This window comes from Phalacrocorax aristotelis, chromosome 1, assembly GCF_949628215.1.
Source record: "Phalacrocorax aristotelis chromosome 1, bGulAri2.1, whole genome shotgun sequence".
NCBI classification, from domain to species: Eukaryota; Metazoa; Chordata; class Aves; order Suliformes; family Phalacrocoracidae; genus Phalacrocorax; species Phalacrocorax aristotelis.
The window spans coordinates 151,108,832-151,126,578 of NC_134276.1; the positions used below are offsets into that span (position 1 = coordinate 151,108,832).

The 17,747-nt window shown below is 37.5% G+C and overlaps 1 protein-coding gene across 7 annotated transcripts in view; it reads right to left on the reverse strand.

Moving 5' to 3' along the window:
- ERC1 (ELKS/RAB6-interacting/CAST family member 1) overlaps positions 1-17,747 on the reverse strand; it is a 303,504-nt gene that overhangs the window by 275,799 nt on the left and 9,958 nt on the right. For all 7 annotated transcript variants that reach the window (XM_075115935.1, XM_075115897.1, XM_075115945.1 and 4 more), the window contains exon 2: positions 15,594-16,427. In XM_075115935.1, the coding sequence (XP_074972036.1) occupies positions 15,594-16,262 (669 nt within the window). In that variant the 5' untranslated portion in view covers positions 16,263-16,427. The remainder of the gene's footprint in view (positions 1-15,593; positions 16,428-17,747) is intronic.

Sequence of the window (17,747 nt, forward strand, 5' to 3'; positions counted from 1 at the left end):
GATCAATACTAGTCTACATTTCACAGTAAAAGTTTTTGAAGAAACCTCTCAGTTCCACAAGCAGGAGGTGAGAAAAAACCTCCTTTAGTCCTTTCCTTAATACTTGCCCAAGAATGGGAATCTTCAGAACCTGAACCATATTTTCCGTGAGTTTATAAAATTGAAAGGAAATTCAGTACTCATTCACTACTTCTGTCCAAACTCTGTTCTGGAAATAGACATTTTTGAGCAGGAAATAAGTGATTCGTGAGTGTCAGCATAAGCAAGATTTGTAATGAACTGTAGAATTAAATCAAACATGTTTTACAGTAATAAATATCTTTACAGTTCTAAGGTTATATCTTTTAATCTTCTTTCCCTCAGTACAGCTGTTTAAGGAACAAAGCCATGTGAAAATTAACCTTTTCATTAACTCACCCGCAAACCAGAACAGCTCCCTGACACTCAGATCACCTGAAGAATTCACTCAACTCACTAAAACTAATACCAGCAAAAGGGGACAAGTTATACAAGATTGAGAGTGGAAATACAGCATTTTTAAAGCAAATTCCATCCAAGAATGATATTAAAAATATGTTCAAAGTTCAGGACTTCCGAATATTTGGGTGGACTTATACAGAATTTATTCTGCTTTATTCTCCATATGCTGAATATGTGCTCATGTTATTACAACACCAACTGTGCCACATTTGGTGCAGAGACTGAAGGGTACTAAAAACAATGTGAAAAAACCCCATACTGAGAGTAACTACTGATACTGCCCAATGGACCTGGAATTTTACTACAGAAATTAAAGATGTATCAAGAATGAGCAGAGAAATAAGATTACTGGAAAAAACCAGCTAAGACAACAGCTATATGCTTTTTCCAGGGAGTTTGTGCCAGGTTGATTATCAAATTGGTTAAACATTCCCTACAATTTATGATGTCCACAATCTTCTGTCACTGACCTGACTGTTGGCCATCCCGAAGATGCATAAATCAATTGCAATTATGAAGTCAGCATAAACTGTGCTTTGAACACGAGGCAGTATAAGAACACCATGAAAAGCCGGGCCCTTCTTGCTTTCATGTTAGCCATTAAATGAGTAGCTTCATGTCACAGTTTAACCCCAGCCAGCAAGCAAGCACCACACAGCTGCTTGTTCACTTCCCCCCTCCCCGGTGGGATGGGGAAAGAATTGGAAAAGTAAAAGTGAGAAAACTCATGGTTTCAGGTAAAGACAGTTTATTTGATAAAGCAACAGCCACACACACAAGCAAAGCAAAACAAGGCATTCATTCACTATGGCCCATAGGCAGGCAGGTGTGCAGTCATCTCCAGGAAAGCAGGGCTCCATCAAGTGTAATGGTTACTTGGGAAGACAAACACCATCACTCCGAATGTCCCCCCACTTCCTTGTTCTTCCCACAGCTTTATACACTGAGCATGACATCATACAGTGTGGAATATCCCTTTGGTCGCTTGGGGTCAGCTGTCCTGGCTGTGCCTCCTCCCAGCTTCTTGTGCACCCCCAGCCTGCTCACTGGTGGGGTGGCGTGAGGAGCAGAAAAGGCCTTGACTCTAAGCGCTGCTCAGTAGTAACTAAAACATTCCTATATTATCAACACTGTTGTAAGCACAAATCCAAAACACCGCCCCTACTGTGAAGAAAACTAACTCTATCCCAGCCAAAACCAGCACATTTGGCTACATGTGTGTGCGCACCTCTGCACATAATGAATTGCACAAAACTGAACTTGTGCAATTTAAGTGATTCCAACATTGAAAGTGACACAAGATCAATTATACTACTAATTTCCCAACATCCAGCCCAATGCTGAAAGGGGAAAAGAAAGGAACTGTACTTAAGGAAGAGCAAACCAGCCCAAAAGATCATAAATTAAGAGATAAAAGACTCTGGGGAAAAAAAAACATCCATTTTAGCTACCAACTTAAGTATTATATATGACGGTACTGTTAACAATTACCAGTCATTTAGTTCTAACAACAATACATCTCTAATGTCTTATACTTTATGATTTACTAAGTTCCTATTCTCTTGATTTAATGTTGTACTATTTAATAGCACCTTTTAATGATGAAAAAACTGATGTGATAGACAAAAGTTCTGAAAACAATTGAGATGCTAATTCAGAACATGTTAAAGAAGGTTAAAAGGGAAGAAGTTTCTTGCTGGAAATGGAATCTGTTTATGGCATTAATAGCATTTTTTTTAGCTTGATGAAGTACTAACACAGTGTCGCTCATTACTTGTAATTCAGGTTTATGACGTACTGTACAAGGGATGCAAAGTATCAGCTATACCTTGCAGAACCTCAACCAGTTCCTTTAGAATTAAGACAGACAATAAGCTACCAAATTCAAGTAGTGACATTCTGCCTTTTTAATTATGAAATACCTTACTAGTTACTCTGTGTGCCAATCTGCTGCCCAATTCAGTCAAGAAAGTGACTTCCATAAATTAAAGGTGGGCTTTTTAACAGGTCACCAATTGGTAAAAAAGGTGAAGATTTACAAGAAACAGTTCATATGGTAATAAGTTTTGCAAGTTAATCACCATTTCTATTTACAATATTAATAAGAAAAAGTAGAACACACTGACTTTCATAGTTTAAAAGAACAACAAAAAGAAGCCTAACTGAATGCAAGATATGGGGCAGAAATGCCATCCATATAGTAAGAATTAAAAAAAATATGAAAAATATAGTATATCCCCTCTTAAAATGAAAAAGCAGTGAAAGTATAGAAATATTGAGTTAAAATGACCCATTTAATGGAAAAAAATATTTATCCATTTTTGTAGTAAAGTCTGCTATTCATAAAGTCCTAACTGAACAGATTTGAAGTCCAGAAAATTGATGTGCTCAGCAGCAAAGTCTCACGTAATTGTTTCAGTTATATATAAGCCTATATGGCATATTGACCCTTCTTGTTACTGGTGCACTACTAAAAATTATTGCCTTCACTCACAGACATTTAATAAGATTAACTGACAAGAGTTGCTTAATCATAGAGAATTACATGTCAACTGTGCACGACAGCTGAAGCTCAACACCCTTCAAGAAAACATGGCAAAAATAAAAGATGTCTTGCTTCAAGCCCAACCTAAGCATAGTACAGAGCTCTTATGAATACATGTCTTAAGAACTCACAGCACTTAATATATCCAATTAGGTTTTGAAGTAGGAGGAGATTTTCCTTTCTAATGGTTAGCACAGAGGACAAACTCTCCAATATCTCAAACTACAGCAACCACTAACTGCATGATTTTGAATAATCACGTTACCTCGAACCAAATTTACTGGTTTAGAAGGATTTTACAATACGCATGCATCGATGGAAATAACATTTACCTTTCTGAGTGTTGAAATGTTTAATTCATCAGTATTTAAACTCCTTCAGAAGCTCAAGCATTAGAAGCTGTACAAACATGACTATGACCCCAACAGCCTTTTATTTTGCAGCAGCAGTGCTGTTTGGAAGATCCTCAGATAGTTCTTACTTGTCATGTATTGGTTGGTTTCACAAAACAGTTTTGGTGTGTGTGAACTAGATAGAAATCAGAGGAAACTAAAACAGCAGCTCTGCTCCAGGCACACACCAAACACACCCCAATCCCTGATGGAGAAATAAAGAAGTGAACAGAGTATCACTCCTTCGGATAGCATAAAACCACGTGTGCAGGGGCATGTTTGGTTCAATAGACCAGAATAAATCTAGTCAAGAGTTAAACAGCGAAATTATATACAGCATATATGAAGGGGTCCCAGCATCAATTACTGTCTACCTATAACCAGGTCTTACTGCACCAAATAACCTGCTAACAAGTTCCACTTGTAAAGTACAGATCTACTTTTCCCAGATCATTCTTCAAAGACTGTCTAGCATTCAGCAGTTGCCAAAGAAACATTAACAACTGTATTAAATATAAAAGAAAGTGAATTAATGATTTCTTCCACAAGTTCCCAGTCTTTCAGATTAAAGAAGTCTGACACGAAACACTATAAGCAGTTAATTAACAAAAAAGTGACGCTAAATATGAATGAATGATAATTCTCACACAGTCAAAAACAGACAGACCTCGGACCTATTAAAAGCATACAGATCTAAGCTCATTCAGCCAAACAGAAAGGAGGAGAGGAATAATTTCTAAATAAATACACACTAAATTAATACTGCTTTGAGAAAACACAGCATGCAGTTTTAAAAGGCTAGTCTTGAATGCATTCCCAGCCTTAGCGAAAAAAAAAGTAAAAGCTTTTCCTGGATAGAAATGTTAACTTGGAACCTTTGAATGGCAAATGTTGGATTTTGAATCTTGTTTCTAGGAGGATGGAGGACAGAGAACATAACAGCAGTATGACCATAGAATTTGTTCAATTGTTATATGTTAAGTGTCAAGTCCAACTTTAAAGTCAAATTATAAACATATTAATAATTAAAACAAAAAAGCTCAAAAAAGTAACACAGGTTTTGTCAAAGTAATTAGAAGGCATACTATTTCCAACTAAAATGACTTATAAAGGATTAATTGTGGAACTACTAGCAGGATCTCACCAGCACGCTACACAACTGCAGAAGCTGAGACCTCTGGCATTACAAATCATAACCTGAATGCACACAGCAGTACCCACACTCACTTCATCTATTTGGTAAAGTACATGCATGGAGCTTCTCATGAATCACAGCCAAAGCATACTTATTAAAATTTTTCTTACTGTCAAAACCATCTGCTAGTTCAAACCAAAATGAACTCAGTGTTAAGAAAAGTTTGGATGAACTAATTTTATTACAATGTCTTTTCTAGTGTTCCTCCCCCGCCCCACACCCCCTGATAAACTACTGCAGATAATTTCTTTCTCTGGAACCTCCCGGACATGGTGCAATGATCAGAAGGTCCAAATGCCATCTTCAAAGAGGATCACAAAATGGTTGAGTTTTCAATTTCTCTTCACCCGGAAAACATGCTATTGACTGCACATATATTGCACACTATTTACTTTCTCATATGAAAGTATACCCATGCTTCCTTAGACCGGTTCCTCCTTCAAGTAACTAGGTTTACAGGTCTATTAAAATGGTTACACATTAACAGACTCACAACCGTATGGCCAAACCTGACCCAACAGATACTGGCTGAAGGAGAAAACCTGAAAAGTTATCCTCCAAATCAAAGCTTCCATAGACAGAATGATTTGATTTTACTCAACTGATGTGATGAAGACTAAGAAATTCCTCTGTCCTCAAAAACCACAAATCTATGGTTGTATGCCTTTTGTACAATTACTCTGCATGTAGTTGCTTTTGAAGATCAACAGTATATCTGTTAATTCTAACATACACAAAAGAGAAAGATTTCAGAAAAGTACATAAAATCTGTTACGCTAATGTACAACACTAAAAAATTGCCATGCTTGTTCAGATCAAAGAATTATCTGCCCTCTCCAAAAGTTCTTATCTCCTTCCTCATTGGGATAATTGAGCAGCATAATCAGAAAAACACTGACATTTTGGTGTTTAACTATGCTCCACCTAGTAAACATAACACTATCACTTGTACTCCTAAACTGAAGAGGTATGAATAATTGAACTCTCCACATCTATCCAATTGAGGAAAATAAGGCAGTTACTTCCTAAGTCTCCAGTGCAGGGCACAGCATTTCCTAACAACCTAATTAAAAGCCTTTGCTATGCTGGTTCTGTCTGCCCATTTCCTTTTTCTAGGATTATTCTGGGATTCATCATTCCACCTATTAGCACTAATCCTCCGCGTAAGGCTTTCATCATCCCTTCCGTGTAAGTACTTCTCTCATCCAGCAACGAAATATTGAAGCCTCTTGCCATAGAAGCCAAAACCACTTTCAGGAACTTCATATGTACATTTTTGTTGATGCAAAATCTAGACCAATAATTCAGTCTTACTGCGAAGTGAGGGATCTCTTGTGAATCAGATAAGCAACCATGTCCCACAGACTTCCATGAAACAAACCCTAACCTAAAAAGAGATAGGATCCTACACACTCCTTCACTCTTTTTAAGTCTACGCAATACAACTAAGACCAACTTTTTCTTATGTGGAAGAGAAAAACCTCACAGTTGCTTTCCATCTGTGTGTATGAGATGCACCTTCCAGTTCCTGAAAAGCAGAAAAAGTAATTTGATTTTGTAGTACGCTGGCAAGAAAGCGTTCAGCATAGACACAGTATAGAAACCTTCAATTGTAATATCTAGCTCCACTGAAAGGCTCTAGCCCAGGTTGTAAAATTATAACCACTCTTAAAGACAATATCTTTCTCATCAATCTACTGCTTTTTTAGATCAGATCCAAGGCATGAACTGACTATGGAGGATTAGCATCTTCTACAGTAAAGCTTTACTTTCCATGCAGGTTGGTGTTTCTTAGCTGTGTTGCTTCTGACATTTATAACATTCCTAGTAAGAGCTTAAGAGCTTTGGTTTGATGCCCCAAATCCTTTAACAAATCAAATGTTTAGTGTTATATGTTTCCATCTCTCAAAAGAGATGTAGCCAAAAGTCTCATGGAGGCCTCCAGCTGTGAGATCAGATGCTAGAATAGGCTGCATGGGTATCTTGCCTCTCTAATGAGGAGAGCTCTAGTTATCTCAAGTTACTTTTTTTGCTTCTTGGTTTGTTCCTATTCATCTGAGAACTGATATCCACTTATAATGTGGAAAGTCTAATCAATTACACCAATAGTTAAAAAAAACAAACAACACAACTGTTTTCTCACAGCAAGACAGGAGGTCTGCTATAAGACACACCACTACCTTCAGCATCAGGACTTCTTCCTGATCCAAAATAACTCAGGTCTACCAATAGGTTAAGACTGAGATGAGCATTCCTGCACTTACAGGTCCTTAAAGACAACATGCTACAACTCAAATGTATGTTCAGAAAGATTTTTCCTGTCATCTAGGACACGATTCCGCTAAAAACCAGACTACTACTCAGACAATTTCATGACTCCTTAAGGGAAAAAGGTATGTACGCCTCATCACACTGCATTAGAAGAGGTATGATTTGCATATATTTTTTTGTTTGTTTCTTTGTTTTAGTGCCATGAACAATCAACTACTAAGGAGGAACCAGATCCTGTACAAAATAGCTGAAGAAAAAAGACTTTTGTCTCTGCATGGTGGTAGTTCATGTGCTGACTTGTTTTAATTTCAGAAAAGGGACAAAAAGGATCACAAGAAAAGCACAGCCCTGTATTCTTTTGAATCCCCATCAACATATAATTAGATGACCATCTGTTCTCAAAATTTAACAACCCAAGGTAGCTGGTACCTGATCACTCACAAGAAGGATCAAAAATCCATCAACTTAATGTCAAGCATACTTTCTCATGTAGAAGGCCTGCATCTGTGAAAAATTTAGATGGGAAAAGAATATTTAATGAAGTGCCTACTCCTTGATAAAGCTCCTCATAAGAGCACGAAGATGATGTAGTATGTATTGGCCAGGAAAAAAAGCAACCATACTTAGCTTTGAAACAGATACCAGTGAGGCTTAATTAATTTCAGACTACCGTTTATTACTTGCTTGTTTTTCCAAACCTACACTCTCTCCTTGCTTCTCTCCCCAGCCCACTGAGGCAGGGATGTGAAGAGGGGAGGAAAAGGGAAGAAGCAGGAAAGGGTACTGGTGTAGAAACAGAAATGCGTAGCAACATACTACAGAACCTGATGATAATGCAGTTACCATACAGCAACAGGCATTAACAAAGCACCTTTTAAAGTAGTAGAATTTACTCTCCACCTCTCTGCTATATTTGCAGATCTTTGAAAAAGACCTTTTTTATTGGAGAGCTGATCTCCATCCCTTTCCCTCTCCCTCAATAAAAAGTGTATTTTCATTATGTTATGCATGAGATTAGAAAAGCCATCACCCCTATGACCTGGTCTTATTTTGTGTGCTTGCAATGAACTATTTGAGAACGTTAGGAAGCTATACACTGCTTTTAAATTCCTTTTGATATAGTGCAGTCAAATTCTGGAAGAATCTAACTGCCTCCAAGCAATTGCTCACCCTGTTGGCTTATAGTATTTATTTTCCAAAATAGTGACAACAGCCCATCAGGAACTGCAGGCAGCACAGAGCAACAAGGACTAAATCATTTCTTCTCTCTGTTTCAAGGGGATCATGGACCAGCAGCCTCTACCCAGGGAAGAGCAAAAGCAGCCCGCTGTGCATACACGTGAGTCATTTAAATAAGAACAGGAAAAAGTAGTAGTACTGAAAAGAAATTAAAAGCTTGTATATACATGAATATACACTTTAAACGCAACAGCCATCAAAATCTTTGGTTTACTGATGACAGTACATTACTTAGCATTCCAGTTTACAAACGAAGTTACTAAAATTAAACGGAAGAAGCCAGTCACATGGTATTTATTCCTGTAACTGTCATACATAAGTTTTAACTCCTCCGATTTCTAATGCAATGATAACTACAAGCACTCTCAACGGTGTTCTGTGCCAGTATTGTCATCTGATCATGCTCATTTCAGTGAGCACACATGCAATAAGACAATTTTATGCTTTGGGTTTGTTTGTTTGTTTTTGTTAGTTTGTTTTTGTTGTTGGTTTTTTGTCATTTGTTGTTCAGGGCTGGCGGAGGCGTGGGGGTGTTGGTTGTTTCTTTTCTAAAGAATCCAGTCTCTTCTTGGGGTGAATCCATAAGAAGGCTTTCTTAATGGAGGTCAACTGACCAAAATTGAAATTACCATGAGATCTCCTCAAATACTGATCTAGATGTTGATAATGAATCATTCCGTAGATTCTTTCTTTTCTTTAAGGTTTAAATATAAATATTGACTCTGCACTTGCAAAAAACGCTGTGTATTAGTATGCCCCAAATTCTCCCTATCAGTACAAAAGTTTTTTGTATTTAGTCCAAGGTCATAAATAGGAAAAAAAAATAGTATAGTTCCCTTAGGATAAATTAAGGAAAACAGACTATTTAATATTCTTTAGAAGCAAAAGTGACTGCACAAAACACAATAGAACAACTGGTCATGACTGAGTTACAAAGCATTTCATCAGTAAAAAGAGCAGTCACTAAAACAAGATGTTTTTTGGTGATTTTCTATGATCTCAGAGTTAGAATGGAGCTTTACAAGAACTGATCATTACCACCTGCTTCTCAAGGCTGCTAATATAACAAAAAAATCCATATCTGCTTCGCAGTCCAAGGTACTACTACTGCAAGCAGCAAGCAAATGACCTAGATATAACAACTGGTATCAACACAGAAGGAAACTAACTACACTTTGTCCTTGTATTTTTTCCACTATGAAAGGTGACTCTGGTCTTTCCGGGAGGACCCAATATAAAACTCCAAATACTACGTAAAAATACACTTATGTAGACCTTGTGTGTTATGAAACTAAGTTTTGCTGAAAAGACTTTCTTTTCAAGGTCTAGTAATTGTTATCTTCATAAAAAAAAATGGAGATGTAATTATGATCCCCTATGTTTAGCAGATGCAGTCATTTTTCCCTCTGCTCATCAGATTATGCCAAAAATTGTACAGACAAAATACAAAGCATTATCCATGCAGGAAAAATAAATAGTGTAATCCCAAATAGCTACGCTTACCTGCTGACAGGCTGTGTAATCTGATTTTTGTCAAGGAGCTCAAATGGCCACAAATCACTATTAATCAAAAACACTGGTATTTTATTGCATTCACTAAACACAAGTGTATATACAAAATGAATTTAAAGGAGTTGTACACTGCGATATTTAGAACACTACCAAATTTCTTCTCTTTTTCCCCTCCCACCAGCTGAGGCTAAAGTGGCATTCCACAATTTTTCTTTCTTCGATTACTAATTCAGATAGATGGCATGACTGCTCTTGAAAACTTATGCAATACAGTAATCACTTTGAGTACCAAAATGTCTTCTCTAAACTCATTTGGTGTCTAGCTCTTACCTCAGAACATACATATATTTTTTTATTTATTTATCCTAAATAAAAAAAATTTCTGTCCTACTAATGTCTTAAGTGTTATACAGACTGTTAAAAGGATCTTAAATACCTACTTTGCTGAATAAAAATTATTCTTTGCAACTAATGGTTTAGTCATGGTGGCCCACGCTGCTGTACCATCTTCAAGTCTGTGAGGCTTTCTAGTATCACTAAATTGAAGAGAGTTACAAAAAGCTTTATTTCAGTTTTTGGCCTTGGAGGTCTACATGAAGACTGGCATATGTATTATCAGTACAACTTCAATCCTCGTTCCACAGACTGGCAGTTCCATCAAAAGTGCTCCTCTCCTTCCTACTTCAATCAATAACACACTAACACACAGAGTAAGAAAGACATAGAAGAATATTAGATTTGGTATTAGAAAGCTATAATTTCAAGAGAATACCTCTGCTAAAATGTACTGTAACGTAGGAGTCATTCTGCATTATTGCTATCATCTATCATTGTTCAACTGTTCAGTGAGTGAACATAGGAAGTTTGATCTGTTCCAAACTAGAGCCTCACACATTTCCAAGCTACTAAGTTCAGAAACTAAGAGCACTAAGGGAAAAAGTTAGTAACTCAAACACCAGAATTACAATAATGCCGAAAGAGACAATAGCTTCTTGAGAAATACAATACAGAGACAAGATTTTTCAGAAATATACATACTGAATGGTGTAATACTACACTGCAACCCTAGGTAGGAGCGTAGTGTCTGAACAGTCTCAATACATAGCAGACAAAGCATTATAACAGAAAGAGCCTGCTATAAGGGGGACCAGAATTTAAAGTAATCCCTTCCCTAGCTTAATAGCAAAAAGCACAGTTAAACCTAATAAGTTCAACAGTACCACTGACGTCACCCACTTTGTTAGAAGCTGCTTTTAAGTTGGTAGTATTCCTCTTTCATGTTTAATGGATCAAATATGGACCAGCTGTTCAGCCTACGCTACACTTCAAAGCAACTCAAGGTATTAGATTCTACCTCAATAGGAAACATCAGAGAAAAGGAGCATTGGGGAACCCAGATAAGCACAAAAAAAAATATCTAATTTTATTTCCTTGTAGAATTGCAAAAAGACAGAACACAGAAGGCCCATCTCTTGGGCAATTACATGACAATTTTTGAAGTCACTACAAAGTGCTGCAACCTGACAAATGCCTCAGCTGTCAAGCACTCTTGAGGAGAAAGTTTTAAGTTATTCTAAAAGAGAATTTAGTTATAAATTTATGCTGCAACTGGGAAAAGACAGAGGGAACTTTAAAGCTGGCAGCATTCTAGAGAACTGACAGACATCTGCCATTGGAAGAATTATTTAAGTGTAATGCTGTGGGACACAGATAATGCCTTTAAGCAACGACTGTGTAATTGCATATTGTACAATTAAACATCCATAATGGGAGACAGTCTAGCTTTCTATCAACTAATAACCAACTCAGGAATGGTACTAGTATTAGAATGATACGGTACTAAAACAAAACGTTTTTTTAATATAATAAAAAACCCCAAAAATTAAATCAATGGAGAAGTGAGAATTACTCTGATTTTCAGAGGAAGAATGTACTCATTAGAAGCTCAGCCAGTCTCACAACAGCAGCACACAACGCACGTAAGAGTCTAATACATAGAAAACTATATTTTAAAATAAGATGCTCATTCCACACCACTACAAAGTGGAGAGTACTTCTGACTATGAGGATGCAATTACGGAATTCTGGAGAAGAACGCTGATGAAATTCTGGAGTACACCCATCACACTTCTCCATCAAAATAAAGTAGAATGTTCTTCAAGTGCTTACCCCAAGCAAGGTGAAATTCCTTTCAGAAATATTTTCTTGGTTAAACTCTCTCACTCAGACATCCAAGGCCTCTAACCACAAAAAGCCCACAGAAGTACATCAAAGTAAAAAGATATTTTCAGCAGTACCACACTATTTCAGCTGAAACATAAACCAGATCTTAAATGCAGAGCACTCAAATGTGGGACATTTCAATGCAAGGCGTTAGGCATCAAATTTGCATTGCACTACTTATTTTAAGGGACAATCACCTTGATATAAGCAAGTTTCAACTGAGAAAAATTCCTTTGTTCTTGCTTAGTCTACCATGGTCCAGTTTTTAGATAAATTATTTCTACTGAAGTGCAAAAACTACTCGCTGTCTTTGCTCCCCTCATCTGGCTTCTGATGAAGAGGTTTCCAGGGAAACTTCCAACCACATACACACACGCTAAACAAAATTGTTTTTCAACACAGAAAAATACAGTTCCTACTAAAGCATGATGATGAGAGCGATACCACGCCAAAAACAAGCTCCTGTTTATTGGCTCCATCAGTTTCTCCTTGGATATGCATGAGTTTGTTAACCTTTGAGATATCATTTGCACTTTCCTTTTGGCTTCTTGCGAAGTATAATTGATTAACTAATCCATATTGCACTGAAAACTATTGCATTTTTCCAAGGACCTGTGTTAGTTACAGGAAGACTTTCCATGGTTAGTTCTGAGCTCTTCAAAATGACAATGACATTCCCCCATTTATGGAAAAAAAAGGATTTTCTGGCTCTTCAAGATCAGTAACAAAGGATAGAAACAAAGTTCAGCATACACTACTCTCCACAGCTGTAGTATTCGCTCCTCAGAGTAGCTGATGGAATACAGCTGTGCTGCACCACAACCAAGCAAGGCTCAAGCACTCTCAGCCCAGGTGAGAGCTATACAGGTGCATGCATATGACATTCCCAGTATTATATCCAAGATATATATCCCTGCTACCTATTGCCCTAAGAAGACAACCAAAGAAAATGAGATGTGACTGCCTCAGGACAGGTAGCATGCCCTTAACCTCCCTATTCATTCTCTGATCTTTACTGAATCCAGAAAATTTGATATCAGTAAGAAATACATCAATAATTGTGATTTACTCGCACACACTCCCAAGAAATGGAAAAGAAAACCCAAAGACACCAGTGCAGTTTTCACAGGAGGCTGAGGTAGCAATCAACCAGAGCTCATGTCTTCATGTATTTTTAACAACTTCCAAAACTAAGAGGCAATTCAATCATTCAAAGTTGAGTTGACAAGAATGGAAGTGAAAAAAACATGATCAGGGACAATCAGGTGTGCACAGAGAAATAAAGAGATCACAGAGAAGAGATTGAGATGACTATCAGATAATGGCACGAGTCAGCCAGCATCTTGGCTCTATGAGTTGAGTCAATTTTTAACAATGCATTTGGCCTTAGCTAAACTTAATATAAACCACAAGTTCTGCCCATGAGAGAAGTCTTTATTAAAAGTGATGTGCTGAAATACTTGTATTGAGGTCTAAAACACTAGTTCCTGCAATTATGCAGGAACTCATTTTATGGAAACAGTAGAGGGGTAATAAAGAGATTTTTCTGGTCCCCCAACAGATCAGAGAAATCCCTTGTTCAGTGTCTAAACAGAGAAGTCTGTTTAATTACAGTAAATCCTATTAAACTGATCTTCCTCATAAAGGGCTGAAGTGACCAACTCCAAAAGGCTCTAGGAGACATAATGAATTCAGAGTTTAATTAGGGCACACTGTTAGCTAACTATAATCTATTAATTAGCATTCTTCGTTTTTACAGCTCATTGCAATAATACCCTTTTACTTTTAAATTGCACCCTTCTTTTTTTGGACCAAAGTTATACAATTCTACCAGTGTGGTAGTAATTATAGTGATTGCCTAGAGAACAGCGGCCTGGAAATATCTGTAAATGTTTAATTAGGGGAGAAAGGAAAGACAAGGGAAAAAAAAAAAACCTCAGATAGCGAAATCACTGTTCTCCAATCTACACATATTTATTAACTGCTTAACCATACATTCATTGCATTTCTCTCATAAGACTTCCACAGCATCATCAAATGTCAAAACAGATTTCAGAAAGAATGTTATTATGTTCCAAGACATTCTCTTCAGTATGAAAACAGAACTTAAAAATGAAAAGAATTTGAGAATTAAAATACTTACCTTCAGCTGAGATACAAAGAGCATCAGGAATTTGAGTGAATGGTATTCCATATATTCATTATACTGGTACTGTACCACTATAAAATTTTCACTGGATTACTCCTTCTAAGGGAATCCTACTTTTGTAATATAAATTATTTAACTTCAGGTTTCCTTCACTCCAAGAAGACATATGAAAATGAATATGAAACGTCGCACATAAACAAATCCCATGTTGTGATACTTACCATCCGGTAAGAATACAGCTATAAACCTACATGAAAAGGTCATTAAATTATTTCATACTAACTCAGGAAAAGCAATTTACTTTCAACTAAGTTCTTTAAAAAGTGAAAAGAAAAATCTCAGCTTCAGTGTAGCAGGTTATCACTAACCAAAAGGAATCTACTATTTGAGACAGGTGACCTGAAAGCAGAGTATAATGTATCAAGTGCTACCAGCACTATTTTTTTCCTCCAGCAGTTTCCATCTCCCCTCCACCTTCTAAAAAAAAGATCTTGAAAAAAGCGCTGCCTAAAATAGCAAGTATACCTTAAGAGCTTCAAGAATATGATCTTGCTTGAATTATGGAAACTATTTCCTTAAACTTTCTTGAATATTTAAAAAAAAACCTCAATAGGGAAAGTAATTTTGTCATGGTGAAAGCTGACTTATATTTCAGGAAACTTTTGGAGTTGGACGCTGGGCCTATTTTCCATGAGGGTAATGAGGTTTCTTACCAGAGAGTCCAGAGAGATGCCCAACTCACATTTGGCCAGAAACAACTAAACAGGAGGACACTAACTCAAAGACAGTCACTTCAGAATTAAACTAGCAAGAAGGTCTAGGTGGGAAAATTTTAAAAAGCCTTTAATAAGTAGAGCTGACTACAGAGAGACCTCTAATTTTAATCAACCTCTCAGTTTTATTCTAATTTAGGGATGCTTTTAACAGGGACAGGACAAAAGAACTAGACGCCCAAGATTCTCTGTTCTTCTGCCTACTCTCTAATTAGCCAGACCACTACAAAAAAACCTGTAGGGTGTTTTATGATAGTTGCATAACAAGATATGCACAGCTTACGACAAAAGAAAAGACGAGCAGGTATTAAACAGTGTTACTTAAACGTAGCCAAGAATACAATTTATATCTGTTTGTGAAAACTGCAGGTCTGGAGGTTTTAACTGGAGCTCTAAAATAAGACCAGTGTAACATGAACTTTGTTTTACTGGCAATCTGTCAACATTCTGCAACAGTTCAGCTGTATTTGGGGTCAGCAGTTAGTACATTCTGCATCTCAGAGAGTGCTTCAAGAGGTAAGCACTACAGAAATATTAACTATGAACAGGGCAAAATACTTCCAAAAGGAAACCGAGTGGTTAGCATAAATCTTACGAAAAAAACCATGACAAACAAGGAAAAACGAGCACTCAAGAGGTGGCTTACAAGTCTGACAAGAAACATTTAAGAAGAGGCTTGCAAGCTGAAAACACATTCACACCAATTACCTGGGAGAAGCACCAATATAATTTAGCTGCTTAAATGTGACATGCAAGTTTAATAAACTCATTTAATCATGCTGCACTAATACAACAGTGACATTAGACGACAAACCTGGTTTTCTTCTTGCAAAACTCTATATTGTTCCTTCCAAATGGTGATTTTTGAAGCTTCATCTTTCCTCAGAGCTCTCTCCTTTTTTAGCTCAGGACTCCAGAAGGTCTTGATACTGTTCATAGAAGAACTCAGCTTGCTTTCTTTCACCTCCACATCCTTGCGAAGCAGATCATTTTCCCTTAATACTTCTTTGAGTTGTGTCTGCAGATCCATGATTGTGTTATCCCTGGCCTGGCGCAGTGAGTGAGGCACAGTGGATGCCATACTCACTGGAGGGAGATGGTGCTCTCCAAATGCAATAGTATCACTGGCAACTCCACTACTGGCAATGTTAGGGCTGCTACCCATTGCAGTCATCCTAACACCGTAAGGCAGCCGCCCCCCAGATCGGCCCAAAGTCATGGTGCTTTTTGGGGTGTCTGCACCCACGTTCTCATGGTCACTTAGATACATAGGGCCAGATGTAGCATAGGCAGCATTTAAGGACTGAATATTTTCCATAGAAAGGGTTTTCCCACTGCCACCCCCAGTACTACTCCCAGAACTGCCTCCTGTGCTGTTGGTTCGACGATGGCCCAAGCGTGGTGACCGTGGCAGCCTTGGTGAACGCCCTGGACTCTGGTTGCTTGGCTCAACCTTCCCAACTGACCGAGCACTTCCATACATGATTAAGCTGGTGGTGTGAGGCAATTAGATAGGCATAAATCAGGAATAAGACAAATCCTGTTAAGTTCTTCAATGGTTTTAAGTCAGCTTAAGGCCAATCACAACTTATAACAGACCCAGTTGTCCATCTTTGAAGTCACGTGCTCACAATGTTCAGGACCATATCTGTATCAATAAAAATAATATATTAAAAACTGTATCAATAAAAACAACATATTAAATACCTAGTTTATCACAAAATATTTTGTTCCACATTAGAATAAAGTGTATTCTACTACCTTTACACTTCATCTTTTCAATTCCCACTCACAAAAAAAAAGGCAATCTTTTATTCAAAACCTAATATTTAAACTCAAAAAGGAACTCCTATTCTTGCTTTTCTGTTGCTACGTTATCACAGTAAAGGCGGGGGGGGAGGAGGGGGAAGAACCCATCAATCTTCAAGCCATAATTTTGTTGGTCATGATCGGAACACTACAAAAGTAGTTTAACTTTCTTTCCTGTTTTTAACTGGCCCAAATTCTTTACCTGTTACCTTTCTGAATAAGAAAGGCAATCAAAATCAAAAGCCCATTTAGTAGTATTTTTTCCTTGAAGCACTGCTTGCTTCCATAGGACACAGTTTCTAAACCCTGGTTGCTGTGAAAAACAATACTGCAAATGGGAAGGTAGGGTGGACTGAAATGGTTCTGATCATAATCTCAACTAGCAGGTCCCTTTAATGTTGCCATCAGCCCTCCTTCAAACTCAGAAGTCAGAACCAGAACTAAGAAGAATCATGAAATCATTACTGACCACAAAGCCCAAGCAAGTATAGATACAACTCCAAAAGAAAAGCAATCACACAGCAACGGGACCAATGAGGTTAAAAGGAATAAGAGAATCACACCTGCACTGAAAACTGGTTTATTTTCTCTTGAACTGGGATTCAGTTCTAAACATGCCTTAAATCTTTGTTCAGGTTAAGTGAAGATTTCAATCAAAATATACTTCTCATTAACCAACTCCCATTAACTGCATTAAATAATATCAATTCCAACAGCAGGGACCTCTTAAAACACATAACAGTGTGACATCATGTTGCAGTTCCTCTTCCCCTCTCCTTTTTCTTTAAAGATGGACTCCTGTAGCATATGCAGTAAATTTCCACATTTTTGAACCATAACATTACGCTGTTCTACAAGTGCTAGTGTGTATCTCTTCAATACAGGGGCACTGGGCTGAGACCACTGTTAGTGGTCAAGATCTAGCAGAGGAGCAAGAAACTGGGATGAAATCCACTCTTGTGGCTGAACTACTAAATTGTAGAACTACTCCCACTATACAGGTCTCACTTTTTAAAGTATTTTTTCCAGTGTAAACTATTTCAAGTCACTCTTGGGCTCAACTGAAATCAAAACTAGAACACTGAAACACTTCTGGTCTGACCTCTCCCCATTAGATGAAAGAATATCAGACAGTGTCCGAAGAGCAGCAGCATCTTAT